A 16,165-nucleotide genomic window follows, 5' to 3' on the forward strand; every position below is an offset into this window, starting at 1 on the left:
CGTGTGAACAAACCTGATGACCTCGTGTGTGCAGGGAGGCGGGCTGGACCACAGTGGGCCCAGATTGAGTCCAGCTGTGTGCACCGGTGCCAAGAAGGGGCTGTGGTTCTGTGGGGGACAGACGGGGCTCCCTTGGCCCCAAGGGCAGAGAAACAGTCAATGACAACAGGAATTGCCACATCCCGGAAGATAACCACAGGGGTGGCCCGCAGGGCCTGGTCTGCTTGCTCAGGCCGCACACAGCGCCCGGCCGCCGCCACTGACTGGAAGATCCTCATAGCAAACCCACCTTAAAGTGCCCAGGGGCCCGTGGGACCATGATACTGCCTCGGGGACGTCACCCAGCAACAACTGCTCCTGCTAACATCCCCCTGCCCACTGCTCCCACAATGGACCCTAAGACACTGTGTACTCTGTTCTCCAGAAGCCTCTGCCTCTGCTTCCCCCAGAGGGACTTGCCACAGGGCCTTTGCACATGCACTCTGCCAGACACACTCCTCCCCCAGTCACACCCTTCTTGCCTCAGTCCAACGCCCTCTGGCCTTTGTCAGACTGCCCATCATGGCACTTCTCCCCACATCCTCCAGACCACGCCCACATCCACTGGCCTAGCCAAGCCTCAGCTGCATCAGAGGCCACAAATGACCCACAGATAGAATTGTCTCTCCACCTGGGGTGGCTGTGGGGCTGCGGGCTCCTCCCACACCCCTGGCCTTGACCACTCCTCAAGTGGGAGGGGGGGACCCTGAGGTAAGTGAGGGCACCGGCCCCTGCACTCCTTGCTTGTTTCCCCATCCACACAGACATCTGTGTACACATCCAAGTTTATTCTCGCTCTGCTGCGGGGCCAGGGTCATCCCACACTGTGCAGCTGGGGATAAGGAGAGGCTGGGATTCCTGACGACGCCGTGCAGGTCTGGGGTGTGGGTGACAATACAAGAGGGGGTGGTGATCAGCGTTGGGCCTAGTGCCTTCGGACGTCCTATGGGCTGACCCGATGGTTAGAGTCTCCAGGCTCCCTCACATACTGCCCGGTATATGTCTGGAGTCAGGGGCCGGAAGGCTCGGGTCTGGTTGTCCAGCAGGTACAGGGGGTCAGCAACAATGCCCACGTTGAAGCCCTCGCGCACCAACCGCGACTTCACCAGTTTGAACGTGCTTGTGATCTCCAAGGCGTCCTGCAAGGGCAGGGACTGTAACCCCGACTGTGACTGTCCCGCCGAGACCTCCCACCCACCTACTCCAGCCACGGTGAGCTCACCTGAATACGAATGAAATGAGGGGCAGCGTAGGCGGGGAGCCAAGTGCGCACGTGCTGGTACAGCCTCTGCCCATCAAACGCCTGGCCGGGGGCCAGCTGCACGGCAGCCATGCCCACCTTGCCCTCACATCCTGTGGAGCACATGCATCCTCGGCGGACCCACCTCACAGTGCCCGCGACTGGCTCTCTCCCCTGGGTCCCAGCAGCCCCCCACCTGTAACAAAGCTCCGGCACCACCCACAAAGCAGTTGGGGCGTTAGAATGAGGTGAACCCTCCGCACCTGGCACAGGCACACCGTAGACGTTCACCTCCTGCAGGAAGTCCACGAGTGACAGCACGCCCTCCACTTCCCGCGTGGACACGTTCTCACCCTTCCACCTGCGGGGTTGGAGGGGGTGCTGAGACCAGGGCCCAGGAAAGGAGGCCCCGCCCCTGACCAAGCCCCGCCTCCTGGCGACTAGGCCCCATCCCCTCTGGAATTCAGAAGTCCCGCCCCTGGAAAGGAGAGGCCCCCGCCTCCTTCCACAAGCCCTGCCCCCTCCGGCATCTACAAGTCTCGCCCCTGGAAAGGAGAGGCTCCGCCTCCTGCCCACGAAGCTCCGCCCCCTCCAGAATCCAGAAGCCCCGCCCTGAGAAACCCCGCGGGACCGGAAGGTGTCCCCGAGGCGGTCGCGGAAGTAGAGGAAGCCTTCGTCGTCCAGGGCCAGCACGTCCCCGGTGTTGTAGTAAAGGTCGTTCGGGCGCCGCACGTTCTTCACCAACTTCCTTTCTGTGTGCTCCCGGGGCCCACGGTAGCCCAGGAAAGGTTGGTGACGCAGCACCTGGGTCAGCAGGAGCCCTGCCTCCCCTGGGGGGTAGGAGTGGGAGTCCAGCATTAGCCGTGGACGAGGACATCAGGAGCCCACCAGGCCGCGGCCGGGACTCTGCCAGAGAAGAGACAGAGAGAGACCCAGAAACAGATCCAGAGACAGAAAATAAGAGGCAGAAGGAGAGGGAAGGTGGCGTCAGGGAGTCCATTAGAAATAGGGGGACCACCGCCGCGGAAAGGAGCCCGGAGGAGTCTCTGCAGGGAGTGTCGGGAAGGGAGAAGCTAGGGGGACGGATGAGTCTTCAGATGCTGCGAAGTCGAGCTTGCGGAAGGACAGTTAAGGCTCGTACTGTGTGGCCCCACAGGGGCAGAAATAGAATCAGAGGGTGGAAATTGCAGGGAGGCAGCTGGGGTCAATATAAAGAAGATCCTTCCAATCACCAGTTATCTGTCAGTGTGATGGGCTGTTCCAGGGGGTAGTCAGCAACTTTGCACGTGTGCACATAGGGGCTGGGTTCATTCACTCAACAAACTGACCGCTGGCCGTGGGCCAGACAATATGCTGGGGGTAGATATTCAATAATTGTATGTATAGCACAATACCTGCCACATAGTAAATGTTATCTAAGTGTTTAAAAAAAAAGAAAGAAAAGAAAAGAAATAGGGAAAGGCTAACAAGGATGGACGAGGGAGAGAGGCAAATGGTGGTGGGAAGAGAGAGATTCCGCCAGGACCTTGCAACGCCCCCGGAGAGAAGATCCTAGGAGAAGGTTCAGGACAAGAGACTGATGCCTGGGAGGATGTGACTTCCACAGAAAGCTCAAGAGAACAACTCAAATGGACAAGAGGTTGAGGCAGAAGAGCTGGGCAGAGCTGACAAGCTGAGAGGGAGAGGGCCCCGGACCGCTGTCAGACAGGCCTGGGACTCGGGGTCCAGGTGAGGACTGCAGACACCACCACTGGACATCAACCTCAAGGCTTTGGGTGGCTTGTTCCAGCCACGGAGGAGACCTAGGGCCTCCACCCTCCCCACACCCAGGGAAGGTCCCCCAGCCCCCATACCTGGCCTCGCAGGGATGCAGAGGCCCCAGTTGTCCCTCACAGGCTCCTCTGTCTCCATGTTGTACTGTACAAGCTCGAAGGGGGACAGCATCTGAGTGGAGGGTGGGGAGGTGTCAGCAGAGGTCCTGTGGGCTCAGCCTCAATCAGGGCCACTGTCACGCCCAACACACTCACTCGAAGGAAGCAGCTTGTCTTGCCCTGGGCCCCACAGCGCCCTGGATAGTTGACAAAGCCAACGTTGCCTTCCGTGGAGCCATAGACTTCCCAGATCCGAATGGGGCCAAAGCGCTGCTGGAAGGTCTCCCACACTTCTGCCCGGAGTCCACTGCCAATCGCCAGGCGGACTTTATGTGTTCGGTCCTCTGGCCGCTGCAGGGACATCCCAAGAAGGGTGAGGAGGTGCCCTGGGGTGTGCCCAGGAACCCTTACCCGGGAGGGCTATCTTGGGTCCTGACCTGAGCAGCTACCTGGGAGGTGATGGGGGGTCTTTACCTAGGTGATCTACCTGAGTTCTTACTTGAGCAGTTACCTGGAGTCTGTACCTGGAGAGTTACTTGCAGGGGTTACCTGCAGAGGTTACCTGGGAACCTTACCTGGAGAGATATCTAGGGGCGATGGGAGGCCTCATCTGGGGTCTTACCTAGGGGAAGCATCTGGGGTCTTATATAGGGGTAGTTACCTGAAGCTTTTACCTGGGGGGGCGGGGTTAACTGGAGGCCTTACCAGGAGGGGTTGCTTGGGGGCCTTTACCTGAAGGTAACCTGGGGAGTGACTTGAAGCTTTATCTTGGGGAGTTATCTGGGAGCCTTACTTGGGGGTAGTTACCAGGAACCTTTCCCTGAGGGGTGACCTAGAGACTATATTTGGAAGGATACCTGGAGATCTTGCTTAGAGACAGTTACCCAGGGTCCATACATCATCGATACACAGCATGAGGCCAGCTCGCATCTAGTGAGTTTATCCTGAGCCACGCCCTGTTGTAGGCACTTTACGTGTTTAATTCTCACAATACCCCCTTGAGGTATTATTCCTGATTTCCCAAAGAGGACACTGAGGCTGAGAGACGTGAAGTCACCTGCCCAAGATAGCACTGCTGTTCATCAGAGCAGCCATGATTGGAAACCTTGTGTGGGACTCGCTGTCCGTGCCTCTTGTCTGGGGTGTTTTATTGATACCTGAGGGACCTTGCTTGAGTCCTGGCCTGAATCTACCTGAGATCTTTACCTGGGGTGATTCCTGGGGTGTTCACCTTGGAGCCCTAATCTTAGCACCTCACCTGGGGAGTGTTGCACAGGTACCGCAGGACCTCGCCCACATACTGGATCACAGTCACGCCGTGCTGCCGACAGTCGTCCCAGAAGCAGGAGGCAGAGAACTTGGGAGCCAGGACACAGGTCACTCCTTGGAGGGAGGAGAGGAAAGGGTTTCAGGTCATGCTTCCAAACCACTGTGAGAAGCTGCTTTGATCACCTGGCTGTGGCCCCTGAAACCCAAGATGACATCAGGCTCATCTCTGTGTTGCTGGCCCAGCCAAAACTATTCCCATGAGAAGAGCACAGCCTAGCCTGAGTTTGAATCCCGTCTCCAGTATGTGTGGAAAGCTCGGTGCCTGGTACAAAGTGAGCACTGCCGAATGAGGGCTGTGAGTAGGAATCACTCTTGATTGTGATAACTGTCTTAGGAATGTCTAGCTCGGCAAATGGATAGATGGATGAATGGGTAGGTGGATGGAAAGGTGGGTGGAAGGGTGGATGGGTGATGGGTGGGTGGGTTGGTGGATGGATATATGGATGTTCTGAAGGATGGACACATGGGTTAATACATCTTAGGGGCCACTACATGCAGTCCAGGAAATTGCTCCCTCCTTTTCTGATCCCCTCCTCTGCAGCTGGCTCTGTGGATGGCACTCTCCTTACCTCAACCCTAATCCTCAACAAAACCCCGAAAGCTAAATATCATCCCTGCACCCAAAGGGACGATGGCTCGTGTGCTTGGTGAGGTAGCAAGCATGTGTCTTCTTCGAGGCTGTATCTTGACAGAGGTGAAATAGAATGCCCTCTCTGTGAAAATGGATGCTGGGTCCTTGAAACCGATAGCTTTGTTAGCAACCCCTAGTGAAATGCCTGGATTCTGGAAAGGTTTTCAAGAGCTGCTAAAGCCAGGGGGGAGGTTGATAAGGATTTTTCCAGTGAAAGCTTCCCAATTCTTCTTAGCCTAAGGTAGGATCCCAGTTTTGAGCAGCCTCCAACGTGACAAATTAGGAGGCACTTTGCACCCCACCAAGGTTCTTGACAAGAATAATTGGACTGAATCTGAAAACATCTCTAGAGGGAACATCTAGTCTACCAGGAAGTGTGGGAGGGAGAGGAGCAGAGACCAAGCAAGCAAGTACAATGAGAACAGTTTATCTGCAAAAAGGCAGTAAGACAATTGGGGACATTTTTAACATGAAGTGCACATCAGATAATATCAAAGAGTTACTGTTAACTTTTTCAGGAGTGATGATCACTCTGGTTACAGTTTTTTAAGGCCTTACCCGTTAGAGATACATACTGCAATATTTACCAACAAAAAGATAGTGTCTAGGATTTGCTCCAAAATAATCCAGAAAGAAGGAAGGGAGTACATATGAAATAACATTGGCAACATGTTAACAATTGTGGAGGCTGGGTGAGGATATGGGAAGCATCATCAAACTGACTGCTCTGCTTTAGTGTATCTTTGAAATTGTCCATGATTTTAAATTTTTTTAAATAAAATATGAGTAAAAAGACAAGTGGGAATAAGGGGGAGGCGATAAACGAAACACAGAAGAGCAGAATGCTGATGGTGGCTGAAGCTGGGTGGTGAGTACTTGACGATACATGTAGAGAATTTTAGAAATTTTTATGTTTCAAAATTTTCCATGTGAAAATTTCAGGGAAAAAACTACTACAACAACAACAAAAAACAGACCAGCGCAGTCTGTTGACAGAATTCATGGTCCGGTGTCTAGGGAGACGACAACCGGATGGAATGTTTGGTGAGTGTTCCCTCACTGGCTCCGCCTGTGACGATGATAGATGTGAGTGACTGACACTCACATCAGCTCTTTCACCTCCCGACTACAGCACAGCCATTAAGGACTGTCTGGGTGTCCAGCCCTCTGTCCAGGTAGCCCTGGGGCTCACTGTCCCTTGTCGAAGGCAAGAACCTGGGGTGCTGGGTAACCTATGGGGCCTTGACATCAAGTCTGGCAGTCCTGTGGATTGGGGGGTGGTCCTCAGCGAAGGGCTTACCAAGCTCCAGGCAGCTAAGGACCCCAAGGACCAGCCCCATCGTGTGGTACAGAGGCAAGACCGTGTAGACCACGTCATCAGCTGTGACCCCACACAGGGTCAGCATCCCGCTTATCTGCAGCGCCCGCTCGTACGTGAGGATGGCTGGCTTCGGGAGCCCTGGGGGAAGAAGCAATGGGAAGAGTGGGGTGGTGCACGGACAGCACTAGAGGGACCCGCACGCAGGAGTGGGTCTCCAGGATCAGGTCTGCACAGTCAGGGGTTTGAGGCTCTCGAAAGGTGGTCAAGTATGGGACCTGTGGGCGGGTTTAGGGAGGACACGTTGGACTGGAGTTCAGAGGCTGAATTCCAAAGTTCAGGGTTTCAGTGGCTCTTTACTGGGCAGAGGTAGGATTCTGGCACTGACCATTCAAATAACACTGGGGGTCAGAGTTCGGCCAGGTGTCAAAATCAAAGGGCAGGGTGGGTTTCAGAGGTCAAGTTTGAGGCACAGGTCAGGCTTGGAGTCATGTCAGCAGAAGGGTTCAGAGGTTGGGCTAGGACTGCTGGGCGCCCTCACCGGTGGTCCCCGAGGTGTAGATGAACAGGGCTGGGCTTCTCAGCTTGATCTCAGCTCGAAGGTCAGCGGGCACGGGGTCTGAGGGTGCAGCATCAAGGGCAGCCCCCAGAGCCCTCACCCCCGGCGTGGGGGAGGAGTGGCTGAGGTAGAAGCAGCGGATGTTCTCTGCCTGCAGCTTGGGAAGGACCTCCTCCAGGTTCTCGCGGAGGCCTGTGGGAATGGGTCAGAGGAGGAATTTAGAGGAGGCCCACCTTTGAGGTGGGGGGGGACCCGAGATGTGGGAGAGGAGCCCACTGCCAGCCGTGGAGGAAGCAGCCAGCAGAGAAGAGCATCTGCCTTATCTGTAAAGAACCCCGTAATTGTATTGGGGGGCAAAAAAAGTTGAAATAGCCATGTTGAAGAAAACACAAAGCAAAGCGCTGGTGCCCTCAGAATTACTTCCCAGCAACTAAGTTTTGGCCCTAATTGCCTGGGGGTGGGTGAGGGGCGCGGAGCTCTTGCCCAGCCCCCACCAGGACCCTCTGAACAGCAATCCTCCACATCTGTCTCCTGCCCCTGTCCCCACCACATCCGACCTCCACTGGTCTCTGAGGTCCTCACCTGGGTCCACCACCAGCACCCGAGCCCCAGAGCTCAGCACCGAGTGCACCAGGGGCGCCCCCCGGCCGTGTGGATTAATCCAGGCCACCGGACAGCCCAGCTTGGCCAGCCCGAGCCACAGGCCCAGGGCAGGAATGGTCTGCGAGGGCAGCACGAGGAGGGCGGTGGGCTCCTGAGCGCGGGGTCCCGTGGCGTCGCCCAGCTCGGCCTTCATGACCCACGCCGCCCGGCAGGCCCTGGCGTCCAGCTCCCCGAAGGTGACCGAGCGGCTCCCCGGCCCCGTCCACACCAAGATCGCTCTCCCTGGCTGCGCTCGCACCCGCCGCTCGAAGGAATCTACAAAGGTGTCAGGTGGCTGCCGGCTCAAGCGCGCCCGGATGTTCAGGCCCAGGCGAAGAACCTTGAAGATGTAGGCCAGGTCTGCAGGCAGCCAGCACAGCCCTGGGGGCGGGTGCGTGGGCAGCAGAGCCAGTGTGAGGGCCGCGGCCGCCAGGCTCAGCCAGTGGGGCATCCAGGGCCCGAGCCAGGGCCACGCCAGCACAGCCAGGACCAGCAGCCCACAGCAGGCAGAGTCTCCCAGGAGCCAGCGCAGAGCCAGGGCCACTGCTGCAGGCCACGAGGACTGCCCCAGGCCTCGCAGCAGCAACAGCAGCAACAGCAAGAAGGCCAGTCGTCCCCAGATGCCCATCGTACCTGCTCCTGCCTCAGCGACACATCCAGGAATGCCCACCTCTTGCCCGGGCTGATAACACGTCAGCCCCACCCCCTGGCGGTGACCCAGAGGCTGCTGGCCATGGTGGTGGTTCCAGGACTCTGCCTCCAGCCCTTCTTAACCCCAACTGTTTGTTTCACTCTGCCTGGTCTTCCACGTGGCTCTGTCCCCCACGCTGTGCCCCAGGCACTTGGGAAATAGGCAGAAATCCCTCTGTCAGGAAACTGAACTTCCAGCCATGCCAAATGCAAATTCAGCAGGATAGCAGGGCAGCTCTGGTTGTAAGCACTGCCTTCCCATCTGCAAACCTCACCAGGAAGTTCTCCTGTGGCAACTACTTAATCTGAATCTTCCGGGAGATGGGGCCTGGCTGGAATGAGCCCCCAGCCTCCTGCCAGGTACACAGCAGGTGCTCAGTAAGCCCTTGAACACCTGCAGTGCCCGAATTCAAACCCAGCTCTGACCCCCAACCCATGTGGTCCACTCTCTCTGCCTTACCCTTGTCATCAGTGGGGACCATGCTCAGGGTTCAGGCGGCTGAACTCTGCCTGGAATGTGGGTCTGGCGGTCTATGCACGGTTGGACCAGGAAAGCCTTAGCCCCCCTCCTCTGGGAGGCAGTCACAGGGGGTAGCGCAGAGAAACGTTGCCATTGGCCTAGGATCACAGCAAGCTGGGCTACTGGAGCGCCCTACAGGCCACACCCCCCTCACCGGCTCCAGATACTTTGGACCGGGGTGCCCAGGCCACGTGCCGACAGTGTGATGGGGCACGCGGACAGCAGCCTCGAACTGACACTGGTTGGCCATCTTCCGCAGCCCAGTGGGCAGCCCAAGGGTCCCGGCTGCCGCTTTCTGCCCTGCCCCCACCCCAGCCCTGCCTGGCACTTCCGGCCTTGCCGGCCAGGACAGCTATCCTGGGGCTCGGACCCCCTAGTGGCAGCCTGGCCCCAAAGACCCCCTGGACCCCCAAAAGTGCGGTGCTCAACCGGAGGAGAAGTCTGAAGGCTAGAGATGCTGTCTGGAAGATATGGGGGGAGGGGCCTCGAAATCTTTATCTTGGGCGGCAGCAGCTGGGATTGTGGCTGCGAATTTCCCACACGTGGCCTCCCTCTCCGAGACCCGCCTGTACCCCTCCCCACAGGACCGAGGGCTCTGGGAGAGTCAAGCGCCAGTCATACGTGCACCCCACTCCCACCCAGAGAACAGAGACACGAGATGGCAAAGTGGATCATCCGCTCGCAGCCCAAAGGAGCCCAGGGAGCAGCAGGGATGCTGCCAGGGACAGGGGCACTGAGGCCCAACACCCACAGTCGGTCTGTAAGGAAGAGGAACACACGGGTCCGGGAGCACATGCTTCCAGCTTTCGGCCCCACGGCCCACAGTCCTTTATTACAGAGCAGGGGTCCCAAGACCAGGCCTCAGTCCATGATGGGCCCACCTGAGACGCCCCAGGCGCCAGATGAGGGAGGATTAGCTCGGGTCGGGGAGCTGGGGACATTTCCCGGCTTGACACAGGGGCAGGGGAGCAGACCCCACCCCACTCATGGGAGGGGAGGGGCGTGAACCAGAGTCGGAGCCATGAATCCTGGGCCCTGCACCATGGTTGAGCCCTAGTTCAGGTTGGAGATGATCCAGTTCTCAGAGGTGGTCGGGTCCCTGACCATCCCCAGCCAGCCCCCACCCGGAGGGCCGAGTACGTAGGAGGAGAGGAATAAGGCGGGCTGGGCTGGAGAGAAGGGTGGAAGCAGGAGAAGGGCCTGATCTCAGGAGAAAGCGTGGGCTGGTGGCGGGAACGTGGTCAAGTGGCCGCGGCAGGCGTGACAGCGGGTGGGGCTTGACCGATCCCTCGGTGGGCGTGGCCAGGCCCCATGCCCGGATCAGGGCGCAGGGTGCGCGGCCAGGTGGCGCTCCAGCAGCGCGCGGTGCGAGAAGACCTTGCCGCAGGCGGGGCACGGCGCGCGCTCCGGCCGGTGGGTGCGCATGTGCACGTTGAGCGAGCTCTTCTGCGTGAAGCGCTTGGCGCAGACGGCGCACTGGAAGGCGCGCACGCCCGTGTGCGTGACCATGTGCTTGAGCAGGTAGTCGCGCAGCGAGAAGGATCGCCAGCACACGGCGCACTGGTGGGGCTTCTCCCCTGCGGGCGACAGGGCGGGCAGCAAACTCAGGTCAGGTGGGGAAGGGCCCCGGGGCGCCTTTGCCGGCAGGGACTCCCCTCCCCAACCGGACCAGCCATCCATCCGGAATCCCCCCGCCCGGCAGCGACGCCCCTCTCCCCGACCCTTAGGGTCATACCGGGATGTCACTGCCTGTCTGTGACCCACAACTCCAACAGGTAGCCTCCCAGCGGGGACCCCCGCAGGTCTGGGACATCGTTGCCCACCGAGGCTGACCACTCAGGTCTACCCCCACCTCCAGGGACCTTCCCGCCCCCAAACCGCACCGTGCCTGGCACAGGGCCGCGGGCTACCCCTCCCCCATCCCTGCCACGCTCACAGAGCGTTCTGGACTGTCTGGTGGCTGGCCACCATTCTGGGGACAGTCTAGCAAGGCCCAGCACCCTTACACTGGGAAAGACCCCGGCATACCTACCCCCTCCCTTCTGGCTGCTATCATGTTCCAGGGGTGACAGAGTAGGCTGCCCCCCTCCCCCTGAATCAGACAGGGGGAGACAGGCTGTGTTTGACCCCTAGGGTCATCAAGTACTAACAAAAAGCCCATCTCCAACGATCAAGGGGCTCAGAGACCCAGCCCGGCTCACCCGAGTGGATGAACATGTGCTTGGTGTAGTTCTTCCGGGAGCTGAACGTCTTGTGGCAGTGACTGCACTCATAGGCGGGCGGCTCGGCACCCGGGGCGCGCGCAGGGGTGGTCGACGGGGCTGCGCTGGGAGCGGCCGGTGGGGCCGGGGCCTCCCCTAGAGGCGCGCTGGGAGCTGCGTCCGGCTGGAGCGCTGGGTAGAAGGCGGGTGGGGGCGCAGGGGCCGGCCCCGAGGGCGCGGGAGGGGGTTGCGCTGGCGGCCCGGGAGCGCCCAGATGAAAGGGGAAAAGCGCGACGGGCGGCCCGGGGGTCTTCACGCCAGGTGGGCGGGGTCCGGATAGGACACAGTCGGGCGGGGCAGGGGTCTCGGCGGGACAGCCTTCGGGGGCGGTTTGATCTCCGTCTTGCCAAGCGGAGACGTAGCTGTCGGGGAACACGTCCTCGGCAGCCGAAGTCCCCCGGAGGAAGTCCCGCCCGGCGCCGCCGTAATCGGAGAGGCCGGCGGGCGCAGGCGGCTCCTCGCGCGCGCCGTCCGCGGCCGCGGGTAGGAAGCCGGCGGCGCAGTCGGGGAAAGAAGGGGGCGCCTGGCCCTCACCCGGGCCGCCGCCTTCGCCATCCTCGCCGTCGGTCTCCTCATCGGTCTCGTCGTCGTCGTCGTCGTCCGCGCCGTCGTCTGGCGCAGCGGTCAGGGCAGGGTCGGCATCCGATCCCTCCGCCTTGGCAGGCGCGGGGGGCGCGGGCAGCTGCAGGCGCGCGGGCTGGCGCTGCTTGCGTGTGTGCGCGGCACCGGGGTGGCCCGGGGGGCGCGCGGCCAGCAAGTGGCGCAGGCGGTGGCGCAGCTGCGCGGGCGCGAGCGGCGGGGGCACGGGCGTGGGCAGGGGCGCGGGCGCGGGGGGGCCCGGGGCAGGGGCGCGGGCGCGGGCTATGATTTGCGTGCATTCGTCTATGACCGTCTGGATGCGCAGCACCGACGCGGCCGTGAGCACCTGCAGCGCTTCACCCTGCGCCACCACGAGCGAGCCGCTGTAGAGGAACTCGACGAGCTGGCGCACCGTCTGCGCGGGCACCACAGGCGGCACGCGGATCTCAGAGTGGCCGAGCAGCAATTTGTCCTGGAAGAAGGGCGAGCCGGCGGCCAACACGCAGCGGTGTGCACGCAGTGAAGCCTCGCGGATGCGCACAGTCACGTCACAGAAGTGCCCACCCAGCCGCTGCCCGTTGAGGGTCTCAAGCAGGGATCGGGAGAAGTTCTGCAGGTGAATGTGGTGCACCGCCTCCGCTGCCGCCATCTGCACCGGACCAGCGGGTGTGGGCAAGAGGAAGTCAGCCAGGGACCCCGCTCTGCCCCAGCGTTCCCATCCCTTCAGCGGGACAGGGCCCAAGGGTGAACCACACCCCCAGGCTTCAGGAACCCCAACCTTCTCCAATGCCCCTGGCCCCTCGAAGTCCTGGTTCCCAACACAGCAGGACTCCCTGCCCCCGCCCCAGGACTTCTGCAGCCCCCTCTACCTCTGAAGCCCCCAGCACACCGCTGTGAGAGGGCTGGGGATACCAAAGGTTTGCTGCCCTCCGGTCTTGCTTACTGCCAGCGTGGGGAGCTCCAGGGCTCGCTTCCCCTATTTTGCCCCACCCACCCTTCCCGGAACTCTGGTATCCATAGCCTTCCCCACATCCTCCTCTGACAGGACACCCTGTGGAGGAGAGGGCGGGGACCCCTATCTAGAACAGGCTTCCACGTCTCACCCACTCCCCACCCTGCTGGCTGCGACTCCCACCATGAGTGGCTTCTTTTTGATCTCCCTTGATACAGCCCCCAACCTTGGAACATCCAAGGCCCTGTGCAGACCGAGGTCTGCTGCCTCAGAACCTGGCTACTTTAACTAGTGTATATGGAAGTCTTCGCAGGGGTGAGGCTGGCATGAACTGCCTCCGGGGCTAAGCGATTCGGGGTGTGCATAGTCACACAGAGTTGAGCCTAGATTGGGCATTAGCCTAGCAGGTGCCCTGCGGGAGGAAAATACATGGTCTCTGGCCCGCTCCAGCACAGCTAGCGGGAGACGCCTCCTGCAGCCTCATGCTTCCTGGAATCTTGATTGGGCCTGTGGGGCGCAGGGTGTGGGTGAGGCATAGAGAGGGGGCTTGTGGACTGTGCAGGGGTGTGTGATTGGTTGGGTGCAGGTGGAGCGGCAGAGGCCTCAAGATCAGCATGGCTGAGCAATATGGACACTTCTCGTTAAACTGTGGCCTCGAAATCCCAGCACTGCCCAGCCTCAGGCACTGGAAAGGGAAAGGGGTACCACCCCCCTGGGAACAATGGGAATCTGAGAAGCTCAGCTACTTCACCAACAAACAGGCAACATGCTTGCTTGGCCTCAGTTTCCCCTCTATCTTAGATACCTGGCTCACCCCACACCCAGGCCACACACACCTCCAGTCTAGGGGAGAAGCATCAGTCAGGACAAAAGACACACCCTGAGACCCACCCACTCTGCACCAGCCTGGCTCAGGTGAGGCCTCTCTTAACTCCTCGGGGTCTACTTCGGTCTCAGACTCACCCCCTCGGGCGCCTTAAGCCCAAACAGCCTTTCCTTTGCTGGGGCCATTCACGATCCATATCTGACCCCTCAGACCACTCTGCACACCTCCACTGCCCCAGTAACCTCCTCGCGTCCCCCCACCTCCCGGTCTATTCCCGACGCGACAGCCAGAGGGAGCCTGTTCAGACCTAACAGTTCGGGACCCTCCTTAGCTCAGAGCTCTCCAGGCAATTCCTTAAACGGGCCAACTCCGCACGTACCGTTACCTCTGCCACAAGCACCCTTCACCGTCTTTTTTCACCCAGCACCTAAAGGATTTCAAATCCGTGCCCGGGCAACGGGGGCAGAAACCTGCGCCTCAATCCGTAGGGACTGAACCCTTCCTCTTCCGATCCACCCCCGCCGTGCTCCCCAGCAGGCTCCAACTATAGTGCAGGTGCAGCAGAGCCTCTGGGCGCCTCGGAACAAAGGCCCACCTTGAGACGCTGCACCCAGGCGTCCTCGCCACCATGCTTTTGCCCACGCCATGCACTTTGCTCCGAGCACCCTCTCCCGTTCTCTGCGCCATTGCCCGCGCCTCACCCTGAGTCCAGCAGCCCCTTCTCTGATCTGCCCCGGCTGCGCCCGCCCCAGCCCTAGCCGACTAGGTTTCCCGCCTCCGCGCTCTTGCCCGCGAAGTGCCCCCGTCCTGCAGCGCCCCCTCACGTCTGCGGCGCGCGCTCCAAGCCTAGCGCGGGCGCCCCTCCCCTGGCACGCCCCGGCCTCCCCGCCGGCCCTGCGGCAGGGGGATGCCCGCCTGACCCCACCTCCGGCTCCTCCTCAGGCACCAGGCCGGGCGGTGGCCGCCTCCAGCTCACCACTTTCAAGGCCGCACTTCCGGGCCGCAACGCCGGCGGAACCAAAGTCCGCCGCTGCAGCGGCGCGGCGAACTACTAGGTCAGAGCAAGTTTCCGGTGTCTCCATGGAGACTAGTCGCCGCTGCAAGGTCGCACTTCCGACCAAAGTCACAGGGGCTGGGACAACCAGGCAGTGTCGCCCTAGAGACGGGGCGGGGGCGGAACCTGTGCCGTCAATCTGTGGGCCGCACCCACTCGCCTGTGCTGCGGGGCGGAAGAAGGTGAGAGGGAAAGAGGGTGGGAGGGCGGTCGGCTCCGAAGACCCCGGCGGGTCCCGGCAGGTTTAAAGCCCACTGCACCCCAGCCTTCCACCCATATGGATGGAGCAGCAGAAGGGCTTGCCCCTGGTGCGGGACTCCAGCCCGAGTGGGGCCTGGGGGCCGCAAGTGGGATGTGGGAGCGGACGCCAACTCGGGCCGGCCCTGAGCCTGGATCCCAGGTAGAAGATGGAGGCAGCCAGACTCGATGCCCCTACACCAGGCCCACCTGCCCCAGGGCGAGTAGTGTTCACTTAGTGCCCGCTGCATGCCACGCTCTGGGCCGAAGCTGAGAAAAGAAGGGGAGTGGGGTGTGTGTGTGTGTGTGTGTGTGTGTGTGTGTGTGTGTGAGAGCTGGGTCCTACGTCTGCCAGATGGGTGGTGAACAGCCAGACTTCAAAGCCCAGAAGACACTTTAGGGGACAGAATCTGTGGGAAGAGCTGTCTGGGCAGAGGAACAGCCGTGATCCGCAAGGGCCTTGAGGTGGGGCTGGTTGTCCAGGACATCCGTGAACCAGGCCCACTAGATGGTGAGGCTGCAGTGGTGGGCTGGCTGGGCCTTGTGCCCTACTCATGGGGGCTGAAGGAAGGCGGGGAGTCGGGGGGGAGCGGTGCCTAGGCCTCAGTGGACCCCATGCTTTCTGCAACAGGTGTGGAGTCCAGAGTGGAGGGGCTGACTTCTCTGCTGCCAGTATGAGGACAAGGTCAGCATGCCAGCCTCCTGCCTCAGGCAGCTGCTGAGCGAGCAGCTGTGTTGTAGACATGTTCCAGGCAGGGAAGGGAGGGGGTGTGCCAGGTGGGAAGCATTCCATGGCCCATGCCCCGAGGAACATTAAATCCCAGTCCCGTGGCCTCATTGTCCTCATTGTCGCTGTTCAGAATCTAAGTCCTTCACGATGGCCTGCCCGGCTCACTGGGTCTTCTTCCATCGAACCTCCTCTACCCAGTTCCTATCACTGTTCATTCCTCTCTGGCTTCACAGGCCCCTTGCTGTGCCCACCTCGACCTGTGAGGCTAGGGGTTCATCTGTGTCCTTTACCTTGACAGACAACTATTGCCACTACGACCCAAACGGGAGGACAGTGGACCTAGTGGGGCAGCACACATAAGAGGTCCCGAAGGCAGCAGTGGCGGCTCAGACCTCAGCCGGGGAGGCCAGGTGCGGGCAGAGTCAGGGTAGGAAGGAGAGGACACGGGCGGCTTCAGAAACGTTCTCAGCAGATGAGGGTGCGATGGAGGACCTGGCCCTGAAGGAGTGTGAGAGACAAGAGGAAACACCCAAGCCCCGACCCCCCTCAGGCTGCAAGGGAGATGGGAGCAGTGGCCTCCAGCGATACAAGCCTTCAGAAAATGTCTTTTTTTTTTTTTTTTTTTTTTGCGGTACGCGGGCCTCTCACTGTCGCGGCCTCTCCCGTCGCGGAGCACAGGCTCCGGAT

The 16,165-nt window shown here is 60.6% G+C and overlaps 2 protein-coding genes across 5 annotated transcripts; both read right to left on the reverse strand.

Moving 5' to 3' along the window:
• Window positions 1–650: 650 nt before the first annotated feature.
• SLC27A5 (solute carrier family 27 member 5) lies at window positions 651–8,359 on the reverse strand. The gene is made up of 10 exons (XM_073796767.1): window positions 7,570–8,359; window positions 6,970–7,179; window positions 6,411–6,569; window positions 4,409–4,533; window positions 3,307–3,501; window positions 3,133–3,223; window positions 1,911–2,109; window positions 1,543–1,640; window positions 1,262–1,392; window positions 651–1,178 (listed from the first exon to the last, which is right to left on the reverse strand). The coding sequence occupies exons 1-10, from the start codon at window positions 8,255–8,257 to the stop codon at window positions 1,002–1,004; spliced, it is 2,073 nt and encodes a 690-aa protein (XP_073652868.1). The 5' UTR covers window positions 8,258–8,359; the 3' UTR covers window positions 651–1,001.
• A 1,277-nt stretch (window positions 8,360–9,636) lies between these two features.
• Window positions 9,637–14,523, reverse strand: ZBTB45 (zinc finger and BTB domain containing 45). Of its 4 annotated transcripts, none has more exons than XM_019928955.2 (3): window positions 14,383–14,523; window positions 11,041–12,328; window positions 9,637–10,416 (listed from the first exon to the last, which is right to left on the reverse strand). In XM_019928955.2, exons 2-3 carry the CDS (start codon window positions 12,326–12,328, stop codon window positions 10,160–10,162), a joined length of 1,545 nt encoding a protein of 514 aa, XP_019784514.1. In that variant the 5' UTR covers window positions 14,383–14,523; the 3' UTR covers window positions 9,637–10,159. The 4 variants fall into 4 exon arrangements, with proteins under 4 accessions (XP_019784514.1, XP_073652862.1, XP_019784515.1 ...); XM_073796761.1 differs by having other exon boundaries at window positions 14,434–14,515; XM_019928956.3 differs by lacking the exon at window positions 14,383–14,523 and adding an exon at window positions 14,053–14,174.
• Window positions 14,524–16,165: the final 1,642 nt, after the last annotated feature.

This window comes from Tursiops truncatus, chromosome 19 (assembly GCF_011762595.2).
Source record: "Tursiops truncatus isolate mTurTru1 chromosome 19, mTurTru1.mat.Y, whole genome shotgun sequence".
NCBI classification, from domain to species: domain Eukaryota; kingdom Metazoa; phylum Chordata; class Mammalia; order Artiodactyla; family Delphinidae; genus Tursiops; species Tursiops truncatus.

Excerpts from the sequence above, each read along its gene's own strand:
- SLC27A5 (XM_073796767.1), bottom strand. The coding sequence starts at position 8,257 with ATGGGCATCTGGGGACGACTGGCCTTCTTGCTGTTGCTGCTGTTGCTG. Across the intron at positions 6,570-6,969 it reads CTACACCTCGGGGACCACCG|GGCTCCCGAAGCCAGCCATC; the intron begins GTGAGGGCGCCC and ends TTCTTCCCCCAG. Across the intron at positions 1,393-1,542 it reads CTACGGTGTGCCTGTGCCAG|GATGTGAGGGCAAGGTGGGC; the intron begins GTGCGGAGGGTT and ends TGTGCTCCACAG.
- ZBTB45 (XM_019928955.2), bottom strand. The coding sequence starts at position 12,328 with ATGGCGGCAGCGGAGGCGGTGCACCACATTCACCTGCAGAACTTCTCC. Across the intron at positions 10,417-11,040 it reads GCACATGTTCATCCACTCGG|GGGAGAAGCCCCACCAGTGC; the intron begins GTGAGCCGGGCT and ends TGTCGCCCGCAG.